General features: G+C 43.1%; 1 protein-coding gene across 2 annotated transcripts; it reads left to right on the top strand.

Moving 5' to 3' along the window:
* The first annotated feature begins 2,086 nt into the window (after window positions 1-2,086).
* tmem39b (transmembrane protein 39B) lies at window positions 2,087-24,547 on the top strand. 2 transcript variants are annotated; one of them, XM_063224258.1, is made up of 9 exons: window positions 2,087-2,276; window positions 4,283-4,505; window positions 6,978-7,197; window positions 8,662-8,745; window positions 9,256-9,410; window positions 10,290-10,623; window positions 21,918-22,105; window positions 23,460-23,580; window positions 24,135-24,547. In XM_063224258.1, exons 2-9 carry the CDS (start codon window positions 4,378-4,380, stop codon window positions 24,363-24,365), a joined length of 1,461 nt encoding a protein of 486 aa, XP_063080328.1. In that variant the 5' UTR covers window positions 2,087-2,276; window positions 4,283-4,377; the 3' UTR covers window positions 24,366-24,547. The 2 variants fall into 2 exon arrangements, with proteins under 2 accessions (XP_063080328.1, XP_063080327.1); XM_063224257.1 differs by having other exon boundaries at window positions 4,264-4,505.

The raw sequence follows: 24,547 nt of genomic DNA, 5'->3' as shown, positions 1-24,547 counted from the left end.
ACACGTAGAATGGCAATGCCCAAGTCGCAATATATTCTTGGCTTTAATGTGCTGCTAAGTCTAATAGTCAATGACTATTCCAGCGTTCCACAGGCAGGAAGATGTGCATTACATTATATTACATGATATTACATTTTTGGCATACACTTTTTTTAACCAAAGTGACTTACAATCATGAAGGACATAATCACAGCCAACATCACTAGCAGATACGAAGATCACAGGAAATATACAGAACAACAAGTGCAGTTACTCAGTAGGGTTAGTTATTTTCTTTGATTTTTTTTTTTAGTACATTATTAGCACAACATTAAGTAGAGTACACACACAGACACACACAGGCCTACAAATCATGCCATAGAGTCTGGCCTGGGTCTGGGGCAGCTCAAGCATTAGTGTAGTTGTAGAGAGGCAAATTTACATACACATCATGCCATACACATCAAGTCTCTGCATACGTTTGTGCATTGCCGTGTCATCCATTTCCTTATTCCCCTGATGTGAGGCGGCAGGTGACGGCCTGTGACAAATGGTGGCAGCCTCTGTCCTAGAGGAGGTATGTCGGATATGCAAAGCTACTCAGCTCATCATGTGGCAGCAGCTGATTGCTTGAAAAGATACAAACAGTTGCCAACGGGAGGCTGCATGGTGAAAGTGCTGCACTGTCTTCCTTTTGAGATGGCTCAGATTCCAAAGTTTTATTACAGGCCCCATCGGCGAGGATCACTGAAGGTTATTTTTTCCATAGCCCCAATAATGCACAGCATTGCGCCAGTGGAACGCTGTAGTAATTGTTAAAAATATTTTGCTACCAGAAATACACTACACAGTGCCTTTACAAATACATTCTAATTTGGTCCTCCTTACCATTCTGGTGACAGCCAATTTATAGCCTAACAGGGGCTCTGTCTTAATCTAAATCAACACAGCCAACCATGTTTTGTTTGGCTGATAGAAAAAGACCAACTTACTACTCACATTGACCCATTAGTGAGTATGGCTAGTAAGATAAACATCTACTAGCCATTTTGGCTGGTGATTAAAATGTACTGCATTGTATTGAATGTAATGCAATGTAATGTAATGTAGTCTGTTAATGTTATATAATGTAATATAATATAATGTAATGTTGCAATGTAATGTAATGTAGTGCGTAATGTAATGTAGTCTGTGTTTGACATTAAGAGGAGGTGTGGTCTCGTGGCCGACCATACTTCCTGTCTGTGACACTGCACAGAGAGAATTTCAAGAGTCTGGCCACACAGGCTCTTCCTTCACACACACACACACACACACACACACACACACACACACACACACACACACACACACACACACACACACACACACACACACACACCTCTGGAACTGTGAAACCAGTTTACCCACGGGCACTAATAAAGTAACTTGACTTGAGTTGACAGACACACAGAGACACATACGCATCTGCGCACGCGCAGGCACGCACGCACGCACACACACACACACACACACACACACACACACACACACACACAGAGAGACACACACACACACACACACACACACACGTGTGTTCAGCAATGCATGCAAGCACATGTCTAGAGCGTGTATGAACTATTGCGGGAGGATGCCCAAAGATCCCTGTTGACAACAAAAGGTCAATGCAACACTTTTGATGTGGCAGTAACATGCGACAGTTAGACCACAATACCAGCATATCAGTGGCACCAGGGGGGCTGAGAACCATTTCCAAGTCAAGTGCCTGGAAAATGAAAGGCCTTGTAGAACTGTGACTGTGGTCTCATACTGTGTGCTGCTTTTTTACTTTTCAGAGTAAACTGCAGTAAAATGTCCAGGGTAGGCCAATGTAAAAAATGTTGATCTTCATGTGACTGTTTGGCTGGATCTAACTTGTTTACCCACATGAGTAGGTCTATAGGCTACTTGAGACTGGGAAGAATTGGGGTCAATGAGGAATCTCCTCTACTAGAACTAGAACTAGTAGGACAACAACATTGGTGGTGATAATACTTACATAATGGAACGCAATAGAAGCATGGCCCTTTAACAGTTTGACTCCTCCCCTGCATGCTCTAGACACTCACACCCCTCCCCAACACATCTGTAGTACCAAACTGTTAGCTGGTTGCTGTTACCCTACCACATTAACATAATGGGTCATAGCATTCACTGTAGGTGAACATTCAGTCAATTTAACAGCATAGTGCCAAATATAGTTTTCACTTAATGCATTTAAGCCGTCTGTTGGCGGATAAATCTACACCTGGAAACTGGTAAGCAGCACTCATATAGACGTTAACACGAGTGGCTCTGTAGGGCGAATCCCATGCTAACCAATGCTTGCTAGCTGGTTGTGTGTAGGCCGCAGTCTTTTGTGTTTGGGCATGTTTATAGTTGTTTGAACGGAATATGGATATCGATTATGTTGATGTTTCTACTCATGCTATTGTGCAAGACCCAGCTGGTTCAGCAAAAGTCTCACGATCCACGTTACAAGACTATTAGTCAACGTAGCTAGCAGTCAATCCGTTCAAGTGGCTTCCGCAAAATCTTAGCTCTTCAGTACCTGTCCCATCTTGTGAGTTAAACGTGAGGTTATTACTTTTCGTTGCAGTGAAATGAGCTTGCACTCATTCACACGAAACCAGTTCGATGTAATACTGCAAAGTTATTGGGGTCTGTAAAAGTGGAGCTTGTCATTTATACAGTACCAGTTGCTTCCTTGTTTGAATGCCTGTCATTTGTCTCCGTTTGCTATTTTGTCAGATGAGCTAACGAGTTGTCAACACAGGTTTACGTATTGCATAACATGCATGCATCACTAGTGCCCCTTTCATTAACTTCAGCTCATGTTTGTTTGCTTTGTCGTGGGAGCACGACTCTGACGTGTGAATTGATACCGACACAAGTTCTAAAAAATGAAGAGCAGAGGGAAACTTGTGTTTTGTAGGCCTGCTGAACAGGGCTGGGCTGAAAGCATCCTAGCACCACAACACTGCATGGAAAGGCATGGTTGACTTGAGTCAAGTAGAACTAACCGCTAAATCTAGCTTGATGGTTCTACTGTTTCTAGCCCATGAAACCTCGTTAAAAGACGACCTGTAGGTTGAACAGTTCTAACGACTTTGTCATTGAACACATTGTTCGGGGATGGAAGCACTGTGTTTTGTCCAATCATGTTTGAGGCGGGACAAACATGTGGTTGCATGTGTGGAACGTTTGGGCATGCAAAAAGGAAATATCGAAATGTGGAATGAGAGAATTATACCACCAAGAGTCTTCCGATTACTATTGGAAGCAAGGCTTTGAGGGCAGCGCGGAATCACAGAGAAAACAAAAACCTTTTGAGTACATCGTGTACGCACTTGTTTTCATACCCTGATAGAGCTAGAGTAGTAAATACAAACACTTCCATAGCCAAGTTATATCATATTAACAACATGGCAATTCTATATATCTTGCTACATTTTCTCCTGTTCCATTGTTTATATTGTTACATTTCCCTCCAAAGGCAATTTCTTTGCCTTGCTCTCGTCACGTGTTGTCATTGTGGTGCAGCCTTTGTGTGTTGGATCGGCTCGGTGCACGTGTAGAGCTAGAACTAGAAGGATGTGTATGTGTTCCTCTAGTTCTATCACGGAGATTTTTGCATTACAAGTTGTGGCAGAAGATACGCTTACCTAGAACTATATGCTAATTTCATTAGGTCTGTTCTAATGGGATACTTTTCAAAGAATCTCCAGTGGCTGTTATGTGTTACTTTATGTCTATTTCACCAACTCAATAGAACAACAACTGGATGGATTGAATCGCCTTAAAAGTGATAGGCCTACAATGAAGAGAACATTGCTACGTTTACATGAGGCATTTAATTCAATGAATTACCTCATACATTACGAATAAAGCTCAATTCCGGTTTGTAAACGTCAGGCCTAAACGTAGCCAATGTTTACTAACTTTCCCACATAGCTTTTGTCAGTTGTATAGTGCTGATTTGGGTTATGTGTAATTGATATGGAGTAGTAAAGAAAGCTGCTATGGGTTTGTGGAGTGATTTGATATGCTTAAGTGCAGGTGGTGTGTTGTTGCTGCTCCCACAGTTGTTTGACCCCTGGTGTGAAGTAGTCAGTAAGACAAGGAAGCCATTAAAAAATCCACTCCAATTGAGTGATCGGGCGAAACCCATTTATTTTTGAATCCCGCTCAATGTTGGTTATGCTCTGACGACAGCATCATTGTTATTATTTTGTTTTCATACAGCCTCTTTCTCTGTGGAAAGGTGCAAACAGCCGACGCCCCCCCTGACCAGAGAGAGCAGAGGCGACTCAACGACGGCCGCACAAGGGAGAACGAGAAGACGCAGCGTCTCCTGGAATGGCAGGTGGTCGCAGAGGGGCCAACCGCACCACGTACTGCAGGTCTCCGCTGGGCGGCGAACAATCCGTGGGCAATGGCAACCACTCCACCAGCTCCCCCGTCACAGGGGTGAGGTCACGGACAAGGTAGGGAGATTGTGGACTGTCACACTTTAGTCTGGACTGCTGCAGCATATACTGTGTTTACTTTCTTGTGGTAGCGCGGCTGACTTATGAATTGATAATGATAATGAAAATGAAAACGGGGGTGGTGTTGAGAAGTGGGCAATGGCAACCACATCGCCAGCTCCCCCGTCACAGGGGTGAGGTCACAGACAAGGTAGGGAGATTGTAGAGTAGACTGTCACACTTTAGTCAGTCTGGACTGCTGCAGTACTTGCAGTACTTTGTTTATTTGCTTGTGTGAGCAACCTGACCTACCGTATGATTATTTGTAATGAAATGAGTTCTATGAAACAGAGATGGTGTTGAGAAGTGGACAGTGACAACTACTCGCCCAACTCCCCCGTCAATTGGTTTGAGGTCACGGATGCGCCAGGGAGATTTGGAGCCTGGACTTCGGCATCCGCAAGCTTCCGCTTAATTCACATTTACGTTTGGGCTTAGGCTTCTTGGGTGAGATTACAAAATTGCTTTCCAGCGTAACCATTCAGCGAAGGGGCGGGGAGAAGGAAGAGCGAGAGAATTACAACTCCTTACATGTGGGCAGATTAAACCTTTCACGTCCAAATGTTATTGATTGGGTAAATATGTGGTAAATCAGATCCACGCAGTACAGACAGTACAGCAAGCGTTCAGCCCTCCCACCTGTAATCGGTACATAGTCTGTGGGCAATAACGACTCAGAAACAGCTCCCTGTCACAGGTGGGCTGAGGCCACGGACAACAAGGTTGGAGATTTTGGACAGCTGTGCTGCACTGTCTGCGATGATTCTCATTCATCAAGATCATCTTGGTCGAAAGAGTCCAGATCTAGGCCCCTGATCTATTTAACTCTGAAAGGGATCTGTTAGAGTTTGTTTCCCAATTCACTTTACATTGAGCTATTGGACCACTGGCTTGAATGTTTCATGGATCACCCAGTGCTTTCTCTATGGCCCTGCTTGATCCGCTATGACCTGGCCTCCATCACACACACACACACACACACACACACCGTCGTACTTTAGCACACGTTTATGTGTGATCCCCCCGCCAGCCTTTAGTCTGGACCTCTGTAGTGTGTGTACTGTGATGTCAGTGACATTTCAGGTCCTTTGAAGTTCTCAAGAGTGCTCCTCTCCGCCGTTTTTCTGCTAATAAATAATGTGGACGGTGGTGGTGACAGAGTTACAGTGCAGTAGTGCAGTGCTCAGGCTTTGCCTTCGTTTCGAGGTAACAACTGCTTGCTAAATAAAACAACACAGGACCTGGAATAAATGACAAAACACTCTCAAAGGCCTTACAGGAAGGCTAAAGAAGAAGCACAGATGGTCTTTTTTGTGTGAAGCAAGCTCTGGTCATGCTATGCTATTTTGTAGTGCAGTAGGCACTTTCCCCCCTTCCATGTGCACACCATGCAACTCCCATGGGACACAATTTGCCCAGAATCTATAAAAGCGAGTTTTGCCCAACATCTGTGTATTTGGCCATTGGATAGACTTTATCCAGGGTCCTTCCTCTTTAATGGTAGCCTCTCCCTGGTGTATTACTATATAGACACTTGATCATGTTACTACTGTGGCAGCCATGGCCTAGTTGTTAGGCAGTTGGTCTTTCAATCTGGGGGTTGTAGGTTTTAATCCCCACCTGACCTCTCCCTACACCTATCCATGGCCAAAGTGCCCTTGAGCAAGGCACCTAACCCCACATTGCTCCAGGGACTGTAACCGATACCCTGAAAAGTAAAGTCGCTTTGAATAAAAAGTGTCAGATAATTGTAATGTAACATAATGTAATGAGATTGCCCAAATCTTGCAAAGACCTTGCATGGTGCAGTGAAGGAAACTGTACCAAATCTATGGCTCTTGCTGTATATCTAGTATAAGTTATGGACTCTGGCCTCGTGTTTCACACGACTACAGTGCAGACTAATTTGAACCGTAAAGAAGATATATCCTGCACGGTTAAAGGTGAAGATCAAAGGCTACCACTGCCACTTATTTTCTCTCAAGAAGCTTGAGACGTGGTGTGATTACTTTAGTGTCCCTGCAAATTCTCTTTACATTTAGCCAAGAAGTTATTCTTCTTATGACAACCTGTTGGGTAATTATTTATTGTTGTAAAACGAATCACTGAAATCCAAAAGTGACACTTCTCTATACACATACTAACATATGGTAACGTAACATTGAATGTTTTTTTTTAAGTTTCTGTATTTTGTTGATATCTAGCTGTGATGGCTTGACATAGGTTTACTGTTTGTTAACAATCCTTGGCTGCACACTGTTAAACCTCTCATTGTTAGAAACTGCTGTCGGTCAAATAACAAGCTCACGTGGTTGGCTACTTAGCATCTTGTCCCTCCTCACACAAATGTGTTGCCCATGTATTCGCTGTGCTTTCTTCACCACTGGAAAGAATCAATGGATTAATCAAGCAGGTCTTCTCCTGTTTTAGGAACGGCTCTGGTACCGGCATGTCCAGTCCACCTCTGGCTGCTCAGACAGTGGTCCCTCTGAAGCACTGCAAGATTCCAGAACTTTCCATGGAGAAGAGCGTGCTGTTTGAACTCCACCTGTTCTTCTGCCACCTCATCGCCCTCTTTGTCCACTATGTCAACATCTACAAGACGGTGTGGTGGTACCCGCCGAACCACCCACCCTCCCATACCTCCCTGGTGAGTCAAAACACTCGCTTACATTGCATTACACTTAGCTGATGCTTTTTATCCAAAGCAACGTAGTTAAAAAAAAAAGGGAAAAAAAGTACATGGAGGGTATTGGTTACAGTCCCTGAAGCATTGCTGGGTTAGGCACCTCGCTCAAGGGCACCTCAGCCATTGAGTGAGATGGGAAGTGGATGGGTGGGATTCGCACATGCAATCCTCTGATTAGAAGTTCATGTCCTTATCCATTAGGCCGCGGCTGTCCCATCCACACAGTCCATAAGTAGTGATGCTAAGGGCTAAGTTGTGCAATGTTATGCTCCCTAGGAGAAATTCAGTGCACTGAATATTTTCTTTGTTCCATGCTAGTGATCCTGTCTCTCTTGTGTCACTGTCAGAATGTATGTTTGGTAGCTGGGACACCTGGTTCAGCTTCCTTTGCTGGCCCTTCCCCGCCTCTCTCTCCCAACTCCTGTTACCACCTTCACCGTCCGTCCTGTCGTATAAAACTAAAAATAAAGGCTTGAAAAGCCCCAAAAAATAATTTTACAGAAATCAGGGATATTCTAAATTATTTTTTTTGCAAATTGGTGTCACAGGGTGTATGCAGGGTTTTAAAAAGTATTAAAAGGTGATCAATTAAAAAGTCAACATTTAATGGCATTAAAAGTCGTAAATTTGCTCAAAAAGTATTCATTTTTGAAAAACGAGGTATTATTTTGTTTAGTTGCACCATTTTGATTTTAAAAATCTTTGTTTATTCACTGTTTATCACAGTTTTTCAAAACACCAGTGATTCGCGCAACAGTAGCCACCTGACCTAGTTCATAGCAGACTTTTAAACAGCACTCTGGAATCGCACTGCTCCCTTTCGGGCGTCTTTTTGCAAAACACGAAAGTGTAATGTAATGTTTAGAAGGTAGAAATTACAAAAGATGTCTTGTTAATACTGGAATCGGAATGTCGTGATGGTTGTAAAAAAAATCTAAAGGTAGTGAAAAAGGGTATTAAATGGTAGTAAATTTGACTTCAAGATTGCTGTATATACCCTGTGTCATTTTCTGTCTTCACTTCGCTTCACTGTCAGTGAGTCAGACACATGTAATAAGGCAGCAATATTAGCAACAGGTGCACATTTTGTGTATGCCTCCAAGGCAAGGTGTGGTACTCAGCAACTTGAATGGTTACAAAGACAGCTAATCCGGAGGTTCAGCTGACCATGTTAATGTACATGTTTTGCATGCTTGTTGGATTGCACACCTGGGGTTTGTGAATGTTTCATATCATACATTTTATTTTCAGAAAGAAAAATGTAAACAAAAAACCCATTACAGTTTAACTACTTTATCTAAAGGATTTGTCACATGAGTTAAGATAGGATAAAACTTCTGACTAAACTTAAAGCTAAACACTTGGTGTTGATTGAGATGTCTGACAGAGTTCATTCTAATACTTTTTTGCTTTCCCCAACTCTAGAACTTCCATTTAATTGATTACAACATGCTGATATTCACCATCATCGTGTTGGCACGAAGGCTCATAGCAGCAATTGTAAAGGAGGTAAGAAATACATGTTTTAGGGTCATATGAACTCTGCTGTGTAAGGACCCATTAGAGCAGTGGTTCTCAACCTTTTTTTGAACCAACGCCCCCTTGACCTCATCCTAAGCCTCCCAACGCCCCATTGACCTCATGATAAGGCTGTCAACACCCCCCTTGGTATTAAACAAAATACATGGACTAATGCCCCCAATGACAACTAGGCACTACCCCCTCTCAACTGTAGTTGTAGCTGTAGTGCCCCCGTTGAGAAACACAACATTAGAGAACATCTAGGGCTACACCAAAACACATAGTTGAATAAATCCTTCACATTTTTTGAAAGCTTTCTGCAAACCCAAAGTGTCTGCAGTGCAGTCAATTTTGCAGCAATTCAACACTCAGAAAATAGCACCAGCACTATGACTGTTACATTCCACTCTCTAAATGTTAAATTAACACCGCAACATGTACAGGGTTGTAGTCTAACACGTTTGTCTGGCTGCTGTGTCTTGTAATCTCCCCCTCTAGGCATCTCAGAGTGGGAAGCTGTCGTTCCCCCACTCCATCCTCCTGGTCACAGCTCGTTTCGCAGTGCTCACCCTGACGGGCTGGAGCCTGTGTCACTCTCTCATCCACCTCTTCAGAACATACTCGGTGCTCAGTCTACTGTTCCTCTGTTACCCGTAAGTATCAGTGAGGATGCTTTGGATATACTGTATCTCTTACTCGTCACCAGGTCACAAACGTGTGCTAGTCCCCTGCAAAATGGAGCTCTGGTGTAATCGGCAACTGACATCTGGGGACATTGGTGCCGGTGTGCGAGGTTGTACTGAAAACGATGGAATCAAACGTTTACAGAACAGTGCTCTGCACTTAATCGGAACCGGTGTGCGGAGTCCCTTCCTCACCACCAGATCACAAACATGTTGGCTAGTCTTCTGCCAAGGTCGGGACCTTAGAATCATTCCAGAAGATAGCGCTGTGGAAAACTTTTAAAAAGCATGGCGTTGCTCCACACATAAGCTGGGTTCAAATAGATGCTTGTGTAGTGTGAGCACAGCTTTCCTTGGTAGTATTAAAAGGGCCCTGGCATTTTCACTTCCCACCTGGCTCCTTGACTGGAACATAGTTACTGTACATTACAGTGATGAACAAGGGACATTTCAGTGAACTCAAGCTTGACTCTTGGAATCATGATATTTGTACTAAATCCATGCTGTTTATTCTCAATCATAGACGTCCAAGACACACACTGTAGTGTATACCACCACTGCAGTGCAGACCAGCCAAAATGAAGTCTCAACCTGCCAATTTCAAATCTCAATTTCTCTCACTTAGAGTAGTCAGTACTAAGTTGGATTTAACTCTTGAATTTACATCACTGTTATTACAACGAAAGGGGAAATGCTGTCTGAACTAATGAGGATCCTCTTCTGGGCCCCCTCTCTGTCCCTGGGCCTGGGACTACTGACTCTTTTGCCCTCCCTTCTGTCAACAACTACAACTAATACCAATCCTAACTAACAAGCTAACAACCGCTGCATCCCTTCTCTGTCCCACAGCTTCGGAATGTACATCCCATTCTTCCGCATCAGCTGCGACTTCAGCCGCACCGGGCCGCTGTCGCCCATCGCCAGCATCGGTGCCAAGGAGATGGGCAGCGTGGCGCGCGGGCGCGACTACCTCTCGGTGCTGAAGGAGACGTGGAAGCAGCACACCAGCCAGCTGTACGGCGTGGCCGTCATGCCCACGCATGCCTGCTGCCTCTCTCCGGACCTGGTGCGCAAGGAGGTGGAGGACCTGAAGGGAGACTTCAACTGGCGCATGAAGGAGGTGCTGGTCAGCTCCATGCTCAGTGCCTACTACGTGGCCTTCGTGCCCGTCTGGTTCGTCAAGGTGAGTGGAGGCCATTTTACCTGAGTTTTTTGGGTTGTTAAGGTGGATGGAGTTAGTTAGTTTCGTTTTTGTCCCCTGTCAGAAGCCCCAATATTTAGCTTTTTTTAATTCCAAGATGTAACATTAATCTGCTTGGTGATTAAGGAAATAAGGAAATATGCATTCGTGCCCAATGCCCATCCAGGTGGGCAGAGGCCGCTGCTTGCTTTTAGGTTTCATGGTGGGTGGAGGCAATTAGTTTTTCCCTTCAGCATCTCCAATATTTGGTGTTATATTTTTAAAAAGGCTGAAACCAAGTTCCTGCGAATAACCAATGGCACAAAATATCTTCAGGTGACACAATGGATTACATCCTCTAGTCATAACACTGCTTGTGGTAAAGAAACAAACCTCTGACTTTGGTCTTTGTGTCTGTCTAGTTTTTCAAGGTGGGTGGAGGCTGTGATTTTATTCGTCACCATCCCATTATTTGGCTGTGTTCACTGTATCAGATATAGTGATATGAGGAAGGTGACGGCGTGTAAAACAGAACAGCCTTTATTACATTGCACTCCAAACACATTTTCATTGCCTTTTTTGACAATGACAATAAAACTAATGAATCTTGAATCTTTGTCTGCTCTGTGCACTGCCTTCTATGTGACCTTTGTGTCCGTCTGGTTTGTCAAGGTGGCTGGAGGCCATTACTTGTTACTAGCTGTGTGCGGTTGACCCTATACGCCACTGAGTTTTAGTTAATAATAATATTGTAATATGTGGTGTGGTGGTGCCTGGTAGTTAGGCAAATTGCCCTGTGACCAGAGAGACCTAGTGACATCCACCCTAAGTCATGTGTGGACACTGGACAGAAGCTACTGTCATTTAGTTAGTTAGTTAGTTATGGTTTATTTGATTTTGGACAGATAAACATCATGTAAGATGTTTAACAATCTAACGGAAAAGCCTCATAGCATTCATGGCTAGGGATGTAAATCACAGCCTTCATGACGATACGATACGGTATCGATTTCTTAAATCAGGGATTCGATTTTTTTCGATACTTAAGAATTCCCCACGATACAATGCGATTCGGTTCGATTCGATGTTTTCCTATTACTTTTCCACTACTATTGTGTTATAGAGCTAGGGCATTGCACAGGGGCCAGCGATTCGATTATTTTCGATTCTTAAGAATGCCCCACGATACGATGCGATTCGATTAAATCGCTGGCTGATACTTCCGATACATTGATACATTTCGATTTTATTTACATCCCTATTCATGGCCATGGGCTAATTTCCAGTGCCCGTCCCGCCTCTTGCCGTAGTTAAGCAGGCTTTCTTCACTGTCCTGTAGCACTTGGTGAAGGGGCAGGGGTCTGTAGGTTTACCTGCAGAAAACAAATGCTCCTGCCTTGAGTTTGCTCCGTATGTGGTCGCTAATCCAGGGCTGATAGTATTCAGGCTCCATGCCTGATTTCAGGCTTGACAGAGTTTGCAAAAATAAAAACATTGATAAAATTAGCCATTAGGTTATTCTTATCTCAGAAAGTGTTACAGGTTCAGGGTTTTCTTCTACTATCAGACTTGAATAATGGTCATACACAGGCTATTAAATGTTTGAATAATGTGTCAAAATAGGCCTACGTTACGTCACTATGCAGTATCTTGTCGTCGTTAGAGCAGGGGAAAAAGTTCAGGCTCAGAATTTTTTTTCACCATCACCTCTGCTAATCCAGTTCATTGTAATCAGCACAAGTACAACTGCAGCCAAGTGGATGAGTTAATTTGGGAAGTCTGCCTGTTTCAGCTGCACACGTTGAAGAACCAATCAACGACCAAGACTTGTGTTCTGTGGAGTTTCCATAGTCTTTGCCATAGGAAATGGTTTTAACGGGGGTGAGAGTTTCTAGTTATCTACTCAATCCACTTCCTCCTACATACTGTGTGTAAGTAAATGCTTACAATAGGAAACCTGTATTGATTTGTCTTTTGCCAAGGGGTAAGGAGGGGAGTCCCTGTGATTCCTTTTGCTGATACCAAATGTTTCAGTGATTGCTGCTGGTGCGAATGATTTGACCCTTCTCAAACAGACACATCTTTTACATGACCACGAGATGTGTCTTTTGACATGCTTGTTTAATAAATGAGAAACAAGTCATTGCACCAGAGTAGTTCAGGGAGCACAAGACCTTATTTTTACACATGGATTGGCCGCTACAGAGTCCAGACCTCAACCTTATTGAGAATCTTTGGAAGAAGGATTTGCAGTGTTCAAACATTACCATCAAATACAGGATCTTGGTGAAAACTTCATGCAACACTGTATGGAAATAGGTCTAGACATTGCGTTTATTGAAACAGTGCAACACCAAATGCGTGCACAATCAAAGCTAAAGGCAGTCTTACAACACATTAGGGTGTGTAGCAAGTTTTTTGGTCATAAGTTTTTTTTTGCCACACTGTGTATACAGTAGGATGTCTATATTGATTTGCCTGTGGATAAGGAGGGGAGTCCCTATGATTCCTTAAGCTGACGTGTCTGCTTTGCTGCTGTCTGTTGCTGCCCTGTTTTTTTTCTTTTGGCTACTCACACAGCAGCCTGTGATAGATGTGAAACCAAATTGACACCATGATTGTGATCTAGATCTGGGTCAGTAGCTCCATTGGCAGGCCATATTTTCTCAGTTGCTTCAGGCGGTGCAGAAAGTAAAGAAGCCTTTGCTAATCCACCTAAAAGATGGAGATGATGCTGAACTCCTAGGTTTTCAAATACAAAACCCATATACAAAACTGTGGGATAAATTGAAGGGCGGTGTCCCCCATTAGTTTTCCTCTGTAGTACAGAACCATTGTGATTCGTAAGCGTGTCCCACAGGTAGGAGTGGGCGGTATGGACGGTATACTATCGTAAAAGGTATTTTTTCCATCAAGGTATGGATTTTGGCCATACCGTTCTACCGTGATATAGCGCATTGCATCCTGCAGATGGCAGTAGACAGCGTTTTGAACATCCACCCGACTGACTGCTCAACTCAAGTTGTAGCAATGTGGTTGTAGAGAAACAGCACAATCATTTCCTTTGAATAAGCTTCAAGTGTAAAATGTATGGTTAGTGTAGTGAACTATTGTTTGAAATGGTATGTGATGGCAACACATTTCGATTCTGGACTCCACAATTTACTGGGCACGAAATGCAAGAACTAGCTAACAGCCCAAGTCATTCATGTCTATGCTGGTGTCTGACAAAATGTGCTTATTTGTGCTAACATTGGTTGCCTTACATTTAACACATTGCGCAAGCCGTAACCGCTGTATGTTACTGTTTCCAGTTGAGATAATACCATTCATGATATCTGACTGGGTGTTAGTAACTAAAATGACTGTTCACTGTTTAAAATGTGGCATTAGCGATTTCGCTAACGTTAGCATGCTAACCGCTGGTGCAGTGAAAGCTGCCATTGCCATTCAAATGCATTAGTTCTGCAATGCATTGCTAACTGCCTCATGTGAAAGTTCGTTTTTCTAAACTTTAACAATGACAGCTTAAACCATTATGCTTGGCATAATCACAGATGCAAGCACACATTTCAAAATTACCATAAACAACTCCATGAATAGAAAAAAGGTGCAATGAAAGATGTAGTTGATACAATCCACGTTCAGTTCTATTTACTCTCAATGTGTTCAGTTTGACACCCCTCCCTTTTCCCCTTCTCTACCTTAGTTTAACCCCTTCGACACTTGGTGAAATTGACAGTGTTCTATTGGGTAGCATTGCATTGCATTGCAAAATGCACATAGGCTAGTTTTTGCTTGTTTTTAAAAAATGTAATGGCAAGAATTCACATATGTGAAAGGACATTGTGTCATTTCCAAAAATCAAATGCAAAGGTTAAAAAAATGTGGGTTTTTTGGTCATTTTGCAACGCTTCAATTTTAAACAAATGTACAATACCGTGATATATACCGTGATATATACCGTGACTGAAATTATACCGAGGTATACATTTTTGGCCATATCGCCCACCCCTACCCACAGGACATGTATGGCTTCATAGATTTTGTTTGTTTGTTGTTGCTAAGACCATAAGGGAAGCAATTCTGAACTATGTAGGATCGGGCCTCTGTCTCATACTCCACCTCAAAGAACCCGTGTCCAAGACAACAGTAACGTGTCTGTTGAAATGGTTTTGCTCAGTCATTTTCCCCTTTTAATAAAGTCATGTTTTTTGAGGGACAAAGATAGTGCTGTTGTGAGGAGCTGCGTTTTCCTCAGGCTATTCAGATGAAATTTGGACTACAGTACAAGAACACCAGTGTGTTTATTTTTACCCCTGATCAGCAAACTTTTCTGATGTGTCTGTTGTTTGCACATTCACTGGGCAGCAGATGAGATGAGATTGACAAGTTGTGAGCAAATGTTGTATCTTCTGTTAAGCAAGCTGAAAAAGGGCAATGTTTGTTGTTCATGGACAATGTGACACAACAGTGCCCAGTGACATTGGAAGCAGTATGGCCGTTCAGAGCACTGTTAGCAGCTTCTCTAAACCACAATTAGATGGGAATCAGTGTTTCCTACAGAATTTTCATTAATCAAGCTGGTAGGGGGCTATTTAGTATCAAAGATGTGACTATGATCATTGGAAAGGCTATCATATGTATTTTCATTGGAAATATGATATGAAAGCCCATAAGTATACATGTTGGTGAATCAAGTTACATTCAGCAACTTACTTGCAAACAAATTACCGGTACATCCGCAACACGAACTCTTTTCAGGGTAGCTAGTCAAGGTGGTAGATGTTTGTTGTCATGGTGGGCACCTTAGCAATGAAGTGCTGGGGGGAAACCCTGGTAACACTCAGTTAGTTGACAGGTTTACTGGTGTGACTGAGGGCTAACGAGCAGAGTCTTTGTGTAGCGGAGGAAGAGATTGCTTATTTTGGTCAGGGTATATGGTCTGATCATTCAGGGCGATTAAGGATTATTTTTTAATCAGGAGGTGAAGCAAGCAGACAGTAATTTAGGTCTGTGTTCATTATTATACGAGAGTATGTTATGTTCACAGCAGCTGAACTTGCCAGTTTACTAATTATGGCTCAATGCGCTACTTTTGACCACAGTCCTACATCTAGTGCCTGTTAATGATCAGGTTGTGCCCCAGTTTGCTTGAGAGCAGCTTTATAATAACTCTACAGTGAATAATGATCACCACAAAATGCAGCAGCACATCTTCTGACCAAGACACGGAGGCGTGAACTGAGGGTCGACCGATATATCGGCCGGCCGATATATCGGGCCGATATTTGCATTCATGAAGTGTATCGGTATCGGCCGATTCGCATGCGGTTTTGGCCGATACGCCCACCCCGACATTTAGACGACAGACGGGCAGATCTGTGTTGCTCGTCGTAGACCCGCAATGCACGCTGCTGCCTCACCCCTCCCCCACTCATGGAGTAAAGTAAACAGCCCTGCAGGCTGCCACAAAGTTTTAAACTTTCAAATGCCTCCTATTTCATTGTGGATACTGAATGGCATGGCATGTGCAAGTAATAGACCCAAAGGAAGAATGTTTCAGCTCCATCCATTTTCTGTACTGATTTTATTTCCCTGGTTATTGTTCAGTCAATAATCACCACCATTTGTCATACTATCTTTTATCTAGCGTTGTAACTGAGTGTCTACCGGCATTTATTATGTTTCAGTGTCAACTTTCCACCGCCTTTCAAAACGCGCATTTCATACCGTCATCAACTTCAATCTGTTTTAGCGACATTTAATAGGTAGCAAACATCACTTGGAAACAGCTATTATTAAAATATTAAAATAAAACATTTCTGTAGCATTTAACTCACCAGCATGCAGACTGCATAATGCAGCCATCTAGTTGAGCAACCAACCAGCTCTTCCAACGAGGGTAAACTACTGTTTTTATTTCCATGGTTCATTGTTCGGTCATTTATCACCCCCATTTGCCACAACTTTTACCTAGCGTTGTAACGAGTGCCTACCGGCATGTTTCAGTGTACATTTCCACCGCGTTTCAAAATGCGCATTTCGTAGCGTCATTCATTTAGCAACTTCCATCTGCTTAGCGATCTCTAATGAGTAACAAGCATCACTTGCAAACTGGCTATTTCAAATCGAGTTTATTTGTTTAGAAATAGCCTACTCACAGCCTACTCACAACCCCCCACTCCTGATACTACTTCACCCAGCTCCACTAACAGGGACACTTCATCCCCACACCCTCCTACTCTGCCTATGGTCACTACTCCCACCATCATCAACAATGCAGCAGTACCTCCACCAATGGACACAGCAGGCTCACAAATCCCCACTACCTCTATCCCCCTCCCCTGCTCCTCACGTATGCGACTTGGAACAAACCCACCACCCACCCCTTTCCCACTCCCCCCTTACCCCAACCCAGCACTCCCACAGCCGACAATCGCCACTGATCAAGTTAGAAGGACACTGAAAAGACTTAAGTCCAAGGCGGCCGGCCCTGATGGCATCTGTGCAAGACCGCTAAAGACATGTGCTGAGGAATTAGCTGAGCCTCTTCATCACCTTTTTAATAGGAGTCTACAAGAAGGCAAAGTTCCTATCTTGTGGAAAACGTCATGCCTGGTACCTGTTCCAAAGAAAACTCACCCCAAAGAACCTACTGATTACAGACCGGTTGCCCTCACCTCACACCTAATGAAAACTTTTGAACGAGTGCTGCTGCGCAACTTTCTCAAACCCCAGGTACGCCACGCACTGGATCCTCTGCAGTTCGCCTACCAAGAGAACGTGGGAGTGGAGGATGCTATCCTGTATCTTCTTCACAGGGTACACGCTCACTTGGATAAGGGTGGCTGTGCTGTGAGAATCATGTTTTTTGACTTCTCAAGCGCATTCAACACCATACAACCACTGCTGCTGAGAGAGAAATTGGTGCGGATTGGAGTGCAGCCTAGCCTGGTAACCTGGATCACTGATTACCTCACAGAGCGGCCCCAGTTTGTAAGGATGGGTGACATAACATCGGAGACAGTGATTAGCAGCACAGGAGCGCCACAAGGAACGGTTCTCTCCCCCGTGCTCTTCACCCTGTATACGACAGACTTCAGCTATAATTCTGGGACATGCCACATGCAGAAGTTCTCAGACGATACTGCAATTGTGGGGTGTATAAGAGACGGTCAGGAAGAGGAGTACAGGGGACTGGTGGATGACTTTGTAGGATGGTGCCATAACAATCAGCTGCACCTGAACACCACCAAAACCAAGGAAATGGTCATCGATTTCAGGCGCTCCACCCCGCCCTTGGTGCCTGTTTCTATTGGGGGAGAGAATGTGGAGACTGTCTGTACTTATAAGTACTTAGGAGTGCACCTTGACAATAAGCTGGACTGGTCCACAAATTCTGATGCACTTTACAGGAAAGGCCAAAGCAGGCTCTATTTCCTCAGAAGGCTGAGGTCCTTCAATGTCTGCAGCCAACTTCTGCTTATGTTTTACCAGTCTGTCATGGCCAGTGTGCTCTTCTACGCTGTGACTTGCTGGGGTGGAAGCATTAGGAAGAGAGATGCTGGACGCCTTGACAGACTGGTGAGGAAGGCGGGGTCAGTGGTGGGCATGGAGCTGCAGTCACTCACCTCAACAGCTGAGAGCAGAACACTGAGCAGACTGGACTCTATTACGGATAATCATCATCACCCCCTTAACGCCACCTTCACTAACCAACTGAGTCTGTTCAGTCACAGACTCTGTGCTTTCACCTGCAGGACCGAAAGGCTAAGGAGGTCCTTTGTCCCTTGGGCCATTCAGCTGTTTAACAGTATACAGAAGGACACTAAAGGGGGATTCATACTTGGCGTGACTGGTGTAAGTCTCCTTCATACATCACTCGCGACATCACTCGCGAACTCACTCGCGCCATCACGTGACCCAAAATGACGTCACACACCGTGGCGCGAGCTGCCGTGTCGCGACGTCGTGCACCCCACATTTTTTGTAACATGTCGTGCGCCACCAGCGACCATGCAGGTAGGCAGACAAAGCAGGAGTTGCGAAGAGAGGCTACAACTACTGTAGGCTACTACAGAATGGATCCTGCATCATTTTGAGGATAATAAAATGTCCTAGAGAGTTATTTTATCTTCTCTCTTAAATGTTGTTCAGTGAAACAATTGTTTACTTTGTTCAGAAGCACGTTGTGTTGGCGAACTATTTATAAATTCTGCCGCCAGAACAATGCCCTCACATGGTCTTGGAATGATCTGGCAATAGGCTACAACAAAAAATATATGTTTCAATGTGGTAAGTCACAAGTCAGACGTTCAGTAGCCCTACAGCAGCCGTGTTTGGCTTTCTATTTTATACATCCATTGAACTCACGCTGCGAGTTGCGAAAGATACTGCCGTTCACAGACCTGTATTAAAATATATGTTTCAATGTGGTAAGTCACAAGTCAGACGTTCAGTAGCCCTACAGCAGCCGTGTTTGGCTTTCTATTTTATACATCCATAGAACTCACGCTGCGAGTTGCGAAAGATACTGCCGTTCACAGACCTGTATTAAAATATATGTTTCAATGTGGTAAGTCACAAGTCAGACGTTCAGTAGCCCTACAGCAGCCGTGTTTGGCTTTCTATTTTATACATCCATAGAACTCACGCTGCGAGTTGTGAAAGATTCTGCCGTTCACAGACCTGTATTAAAATATATGTTTCAATGTGGTCACAAGTCAGACGTTCAGTAGCCCTACAGCAGCCGTGTTTGGCTTTCTATTTTATACATCCATAGAACTCACGCTGCGAGTTGCGAAAGATACTGCCGTTCACAGACCTGTATTAAAATATATGTTTCAATGTGGTAAGTCACAAGTCAGACGTTCAGTAGCCCTACAGCAGCCGTGTTTGGCTTTCTATTTTATACATCCATAGAACTCACGCTGCGAGTTGCGAAAGATACTGCCGTTCACAGACCTGTATTGCCGTTTCTCTCATGAACAGCAGAGGGCACTTCCGACAATGCGAGCAAGGCGCTTTTGAAGTATGAATAGTCTGTCGCAAGTGATGACGTCATTAATGGTTCTCGCGCCACTCGCGACAAACTGCGCACGTGAAGTATGCAGAGCCCTTAAGAAGGACATCATTATTGGGGATTGGACTGCCTGAGATGCCAGAGCTGGCCCAGATCTGGAACCTCTTGGCATGCGTGTGTGTGTGTGTGTGTGTGTGTGTGTGTGTGTGTGTGTGTGTGTGTGTGTGTGTGTCTGTGTGTGTCTGTGTGTGTCTGTGTCTGTGTCTGTGTCTGTGTCTGTGTTTGTTTTTATGTAGCTACTTGACACCTGAATTTCCCCCTGGGGATCAATAAAGTTTCTCTACTCTACTCTACTACTGTAAAACATTTCTGTAACATTTAACTGGCCAAGTCACCAGCATACTGCCACTTCCTCGTTCAGCAACAAGTGCATGTTCCAATCTAAGTAAAATAGAGGGGTGTCCGTGGATTGGCGGACCAAATCATTTTGTACAGGGGTGTTTTCACTGAGATTCTTAGCAATGTATTTTATAATAGGCTATGAAAATAAGGGATTTTGGTTTTAGAAAATGGTTTTACTTGTCTATGTTTTGTTTGCATTTGTTATCTTGGGTTTTTGTTTGTTATTTATTTGATTGATTTATTTTGTGAGAGGGGCTTAACATGCTTCAAAGGCTAGTAAATCAAGTACATTAGGCCTGTACAGGTGAAAAAATAGGCCTAAATATTTAAACCCATAATAATCTTGGGGTAATCCCCAACATTTCTCTAATTTACAGAAAAGCTCTATGTTATTGCACCACTGTCAAGTCACAGTCCTTTGAATTTGCCTTATGTATTCCTCTTTAGGTGGATATATAATGCTGCGTAGGTTATGGTGTGATGGAAAGGTGGTGTTACAGGATTGTTTTAATGATACTGATTTTTGTCATTTTCAAAACTTTTTTCAACAATATCGTATCGGCCTCAAATATCGGCATCGGCCGTATCGGTTATCGGTCAAGGGTGATGGAAAAAAATCGGTATCGCATCGGCCATTAAAAAACCTGTATCGGTCGACCCTTAGCGTGAACATATTACACCTGTACTCGCTGCCCTCCACTGGCCCCCTGTACGATACAGGATACATTTTAAGATTCATTTATTTGTTTTTAAAGCCCTACACGGTCTGGCACCCCCCTACCTAGCTGATCTTTTAACTTTACAGAGCCACTCCAGGGCCAACAGGTCAGCCGACAAAATATGTCTTGTGGTGTCCCGCTCCAGACTTATAAGTAGAGGGGACCAGGCCTTTGCAGTTGTTGGCCCAAAACTGTGGAACGAGCTCCCTATTCACACCCCCCTAGCTCCCTCCTTAGCTGTTTTTAAAACAGATCTTAAGACCCATTTTTATGCCCAAGCTTTTATTTCCCCTTGATCGTATTCTTGTCTTTTAAATCTCATCTGGGCCCTATTGACTTACTGATTTGTTTATTTATTTATTGTTTTAACCCACCTTTTTTGACCTTCTTATTTATTGACATTCTTGTGTGATCTTCATTCGTTTATTTAGATAGGTCTATTTGTTCTTATTGATACAGACTTCAGTGTATTTTTCAGTCATACCGTATCCACTAATAATGCCTGTGTTTTTATTTTTGTGTGTTTTATGGATGTCTCCATGTCTTTTGTCAATTGTTGCTTTATGTTGTTTCAAGTCTTTTTTACTTGGGCCCTTCTGTTAGCACTTTGGTCAGCTGCTTTTGTCGTGTTAAAAGTGCATTACAAATAAACTTTGACTTGACTTGACATCCATAGTTGCCAAGCACAGTAAAACATGCTTATCTGAAACCCCTCACTCAGCCTGCATCATGATGTGTTCAGTTGAACTCTATTTTAATGCAAACTGTTGTGTTGTTGTATGGCTCATTATATAGAATGCATAGAATACATTATCTGATCCGTGTAGTCATGTTGTAGTTACAGGGCATTTGCCTTTCTTTTTGTGTAGGAAATGTTATGTTTTGTAGGGATTTTTTTAATTGATGGTGAAGGATGGCACTCCATAATCACTATGATGCTGAAAGCAGGCCAAGTGTGTTAGGTCATTGAGACTCCAGTCCATTTGGGAAATCAATAGATGATTTTTCTCTCTGTTGGAAAAACTAATTTATCCCTCTCTCGACCCCCCCCCCCTGTCTGTCTGTGTTTCTGTCTGTCTCTGTCTCTGTCTCTGTCTCTCTCTCTCTCTCTCTCTCTCTCTCTCTCTCTCTCTCTTTCTCTCTCTCCATAGAGTACGCAGTATGTGGATAAGCGCTGGTCGTGTGAGCTCTTCATCCTGGTGTCTGTGAGCACCTCGGTCATCCTGATGCGCCACCTGTTGCCGCCGCGCTACTGCGACCTGCTCCACAAGGCTGCCGCCCACCTAGGCTGCTGGCAGAAGGTGGACCCTGCCCTCTGCAGCAACGTGCTGCAGCACATGTGAGTAGGAGCTTCATTGAACTTAATTTAGATTAAGGTTACTTAGGTTAAATTACTTTATTTGTCTCTACCAGGGAGAAATACCGATATGTCTCGTAAACAGGGAGGTTGCAGCACCACAAAAAGACATAAAAAGGACAACACCAACAAAAAAGTAAAGCAGATAAAAGTATTGGGAAATAAGAAATACAAAGATAGAGATGACAAAGGCTGAGAAACATTGGATGTCCTAACCCACTGACCCTGCCCCATCAAGTGTTGGGGACACTTGAGTGTCACAGCATCCTTAGCTGGTCTTACTCCATCGGAAAGACATTGTTTTCAGTGCAGAAGAAGAAACACAACATTGTTGTTTTATGTTCTCACTAGTGAGTGGGACCTTGATTGAGCTTAATATAAGCTTAATTAGTGCCAGAGCAAGATGGTTCTGGTACTATCCCATAGAAAAGACATATTGTGTGTCTCAAATGCACTTTGGGCACTGTTTCAGTGCGTAGGGCGCTCACACTGAAATTTCAGTGCACTGAAAGTCCAAACTTTCCATCAACACTATGCACTAAAGACCTCAGTACACTAAACGTCAATGCACGAAGTGTGCGATTTGAGAGAAAGAACTAGTTTTCAGTGCAGAATTACACAATACTGTTGTTTATTTTATCACCACTTAAATGTGCTGATTTCTGATGAAGGCTTAGAGCTTAAATGCCAGCACACCATAAAGTAAAATAATACAATTGTTGGAATTGTAGAACAGCAGTGTTGCGCTCCTTTGCACTGAAAATTGTGAGACTTTGAAAAGCTCCATCTGCAGACAGACTTTGAAGGTGTGCAGGCCTTTGCAAAACGTATAGGGAAGGCACAGGAAATATAAAATATATATATGTGAGTACATACGGGCCAGTGATGCACCATTGCTAACGCTTTAGGTGCTGGTTACATGTATGCAGATATATTTAAATGTGGATTTCTTTGTCGTTAAACGTGTACTTTAAACACGTTGTGTGGATAACATCAAAAACTCCATTGTGACAGGTGCCCCCTGAAGGGATACTTTCATAAGCAGAGTTTTGAAATGCTCTTTTTTAAAACTCAGTTTACGTCAAAACGAGAGGCCAAAACCAATGTGTTTTCAAAAAGATCCATATACATGTAAACAAGCTTCTTACTCTACCTTATGCCCTTGTTATGCCCTGTTTATGACTGTGAAGAACTGAATACAATATGGTCAGTTTGAGAAGGTTACTGTTTGGTGTGATTTTTTTTTTTTGTGGTATTACGCTTGAGGTAAAGTGGGTTGAATTGATCATCTAATGAAAGCCTTTCTTTGTGTATCTGCTGTGTTTGTCTTCCACAGATGGACTGAGGAGTACATGTGGCCACAGGGGGTGCTGGTGAAACACAATAAGAATGTCTACAAAGCCATGGGCCACTACAATGTAGCAGTGCCCTCAGACGTCTCACATTATCGATTTTATGTGAGTATAATGAACAGTTTTCAAAATGTATTGTTGGTAAATTTCCTAAGTCGTGGTGGGTATGGTTGTTAAAAAAAGAGAAAATCTTGACCACAGGTTTTAGACTCAAACTGAGCGCAGTTATGCGAGGAATATTCCAATTTTAAACACAATGTTATCAATATTCGGTTAGTGTAGGTGTCAGGTAAACTCTTAATTCATTCTGAATGTGTCTATGTTTCGGGAATATTTTCGTCCGGTTCCACACATATAAACGGGTCCTTTGCCGACCCCTCCCCGTCTCTCTCCCAATTCGCTTCCTGTCCACCTCATACTGTCCTATCAAATAAAGTCGAAAAATACCTTTTTTTTAAAAAAAAAACCCCGAATATTTTGTAGCTTCTTTTCAACCCACTATTGACAATACTCCGTGCATATAACTGCGCTCATAGAGATATCTCAATAATGAATTTGGCTGTGAGTTCAAACTGATATTTATGTACTATTATGTAAGATGATTTACAGTACACTTATACGCATAAACTAACACGTCTTTCTCTTTTACTTTTCTTCAGTTTTTCTTCAACAAGCCCCTTCGAATATTAAACATCCTCATCATTTTAGAAGGATCCATGATATTTTATCAGCTCTACTCTCTGATGTGTTCGGAGAAGTGGCACCAGACGATATCGCTAGCCCTCATCCTCTTCAGCAACTATTACGCCTTCTTCAAACTGCTCCGTGACAGAATAGTCCTGGGGAAAGCGTATTCATACACATCAAGCTCGGATCAGAAGGTCAGTTAGTGAAGCTGAAACTGCTGCCCTTTCAGTCAGTCAGTCAAGTCAAGTCTTCACAAGAACAACAAAGAAAAAAAAGAAAACATCATGCATGAGAGCTTTTTATTTTTTCTACAAATGCATTTGGTTTTGGACTTTTTTTTTGTTCTGATCTGCCATATTAAAAAAGAAAGATATTTTTGTATTCA

Source organism: Engraulis encrasicolus, chromosome 19 (assembly GCF_034702125.1).
Source record: "Engraulis encrasicolus isolate BLACKSEA-1 chromosome 19, IST_EnEncr_1.0, whole genome shotgun sequence".
Lineage (NCBI taxonomy): Eukaryota > Metazoa > Chordata > Actinopteri > Clupeiformes > Engraulidae > Engraulis > Engraulis encrasicolus.
The sequence above is the reverse complement of the archived record's forward strand: the minus strand, read 5'-3'. Positions and strand labels throughout refer to the sequence as shown.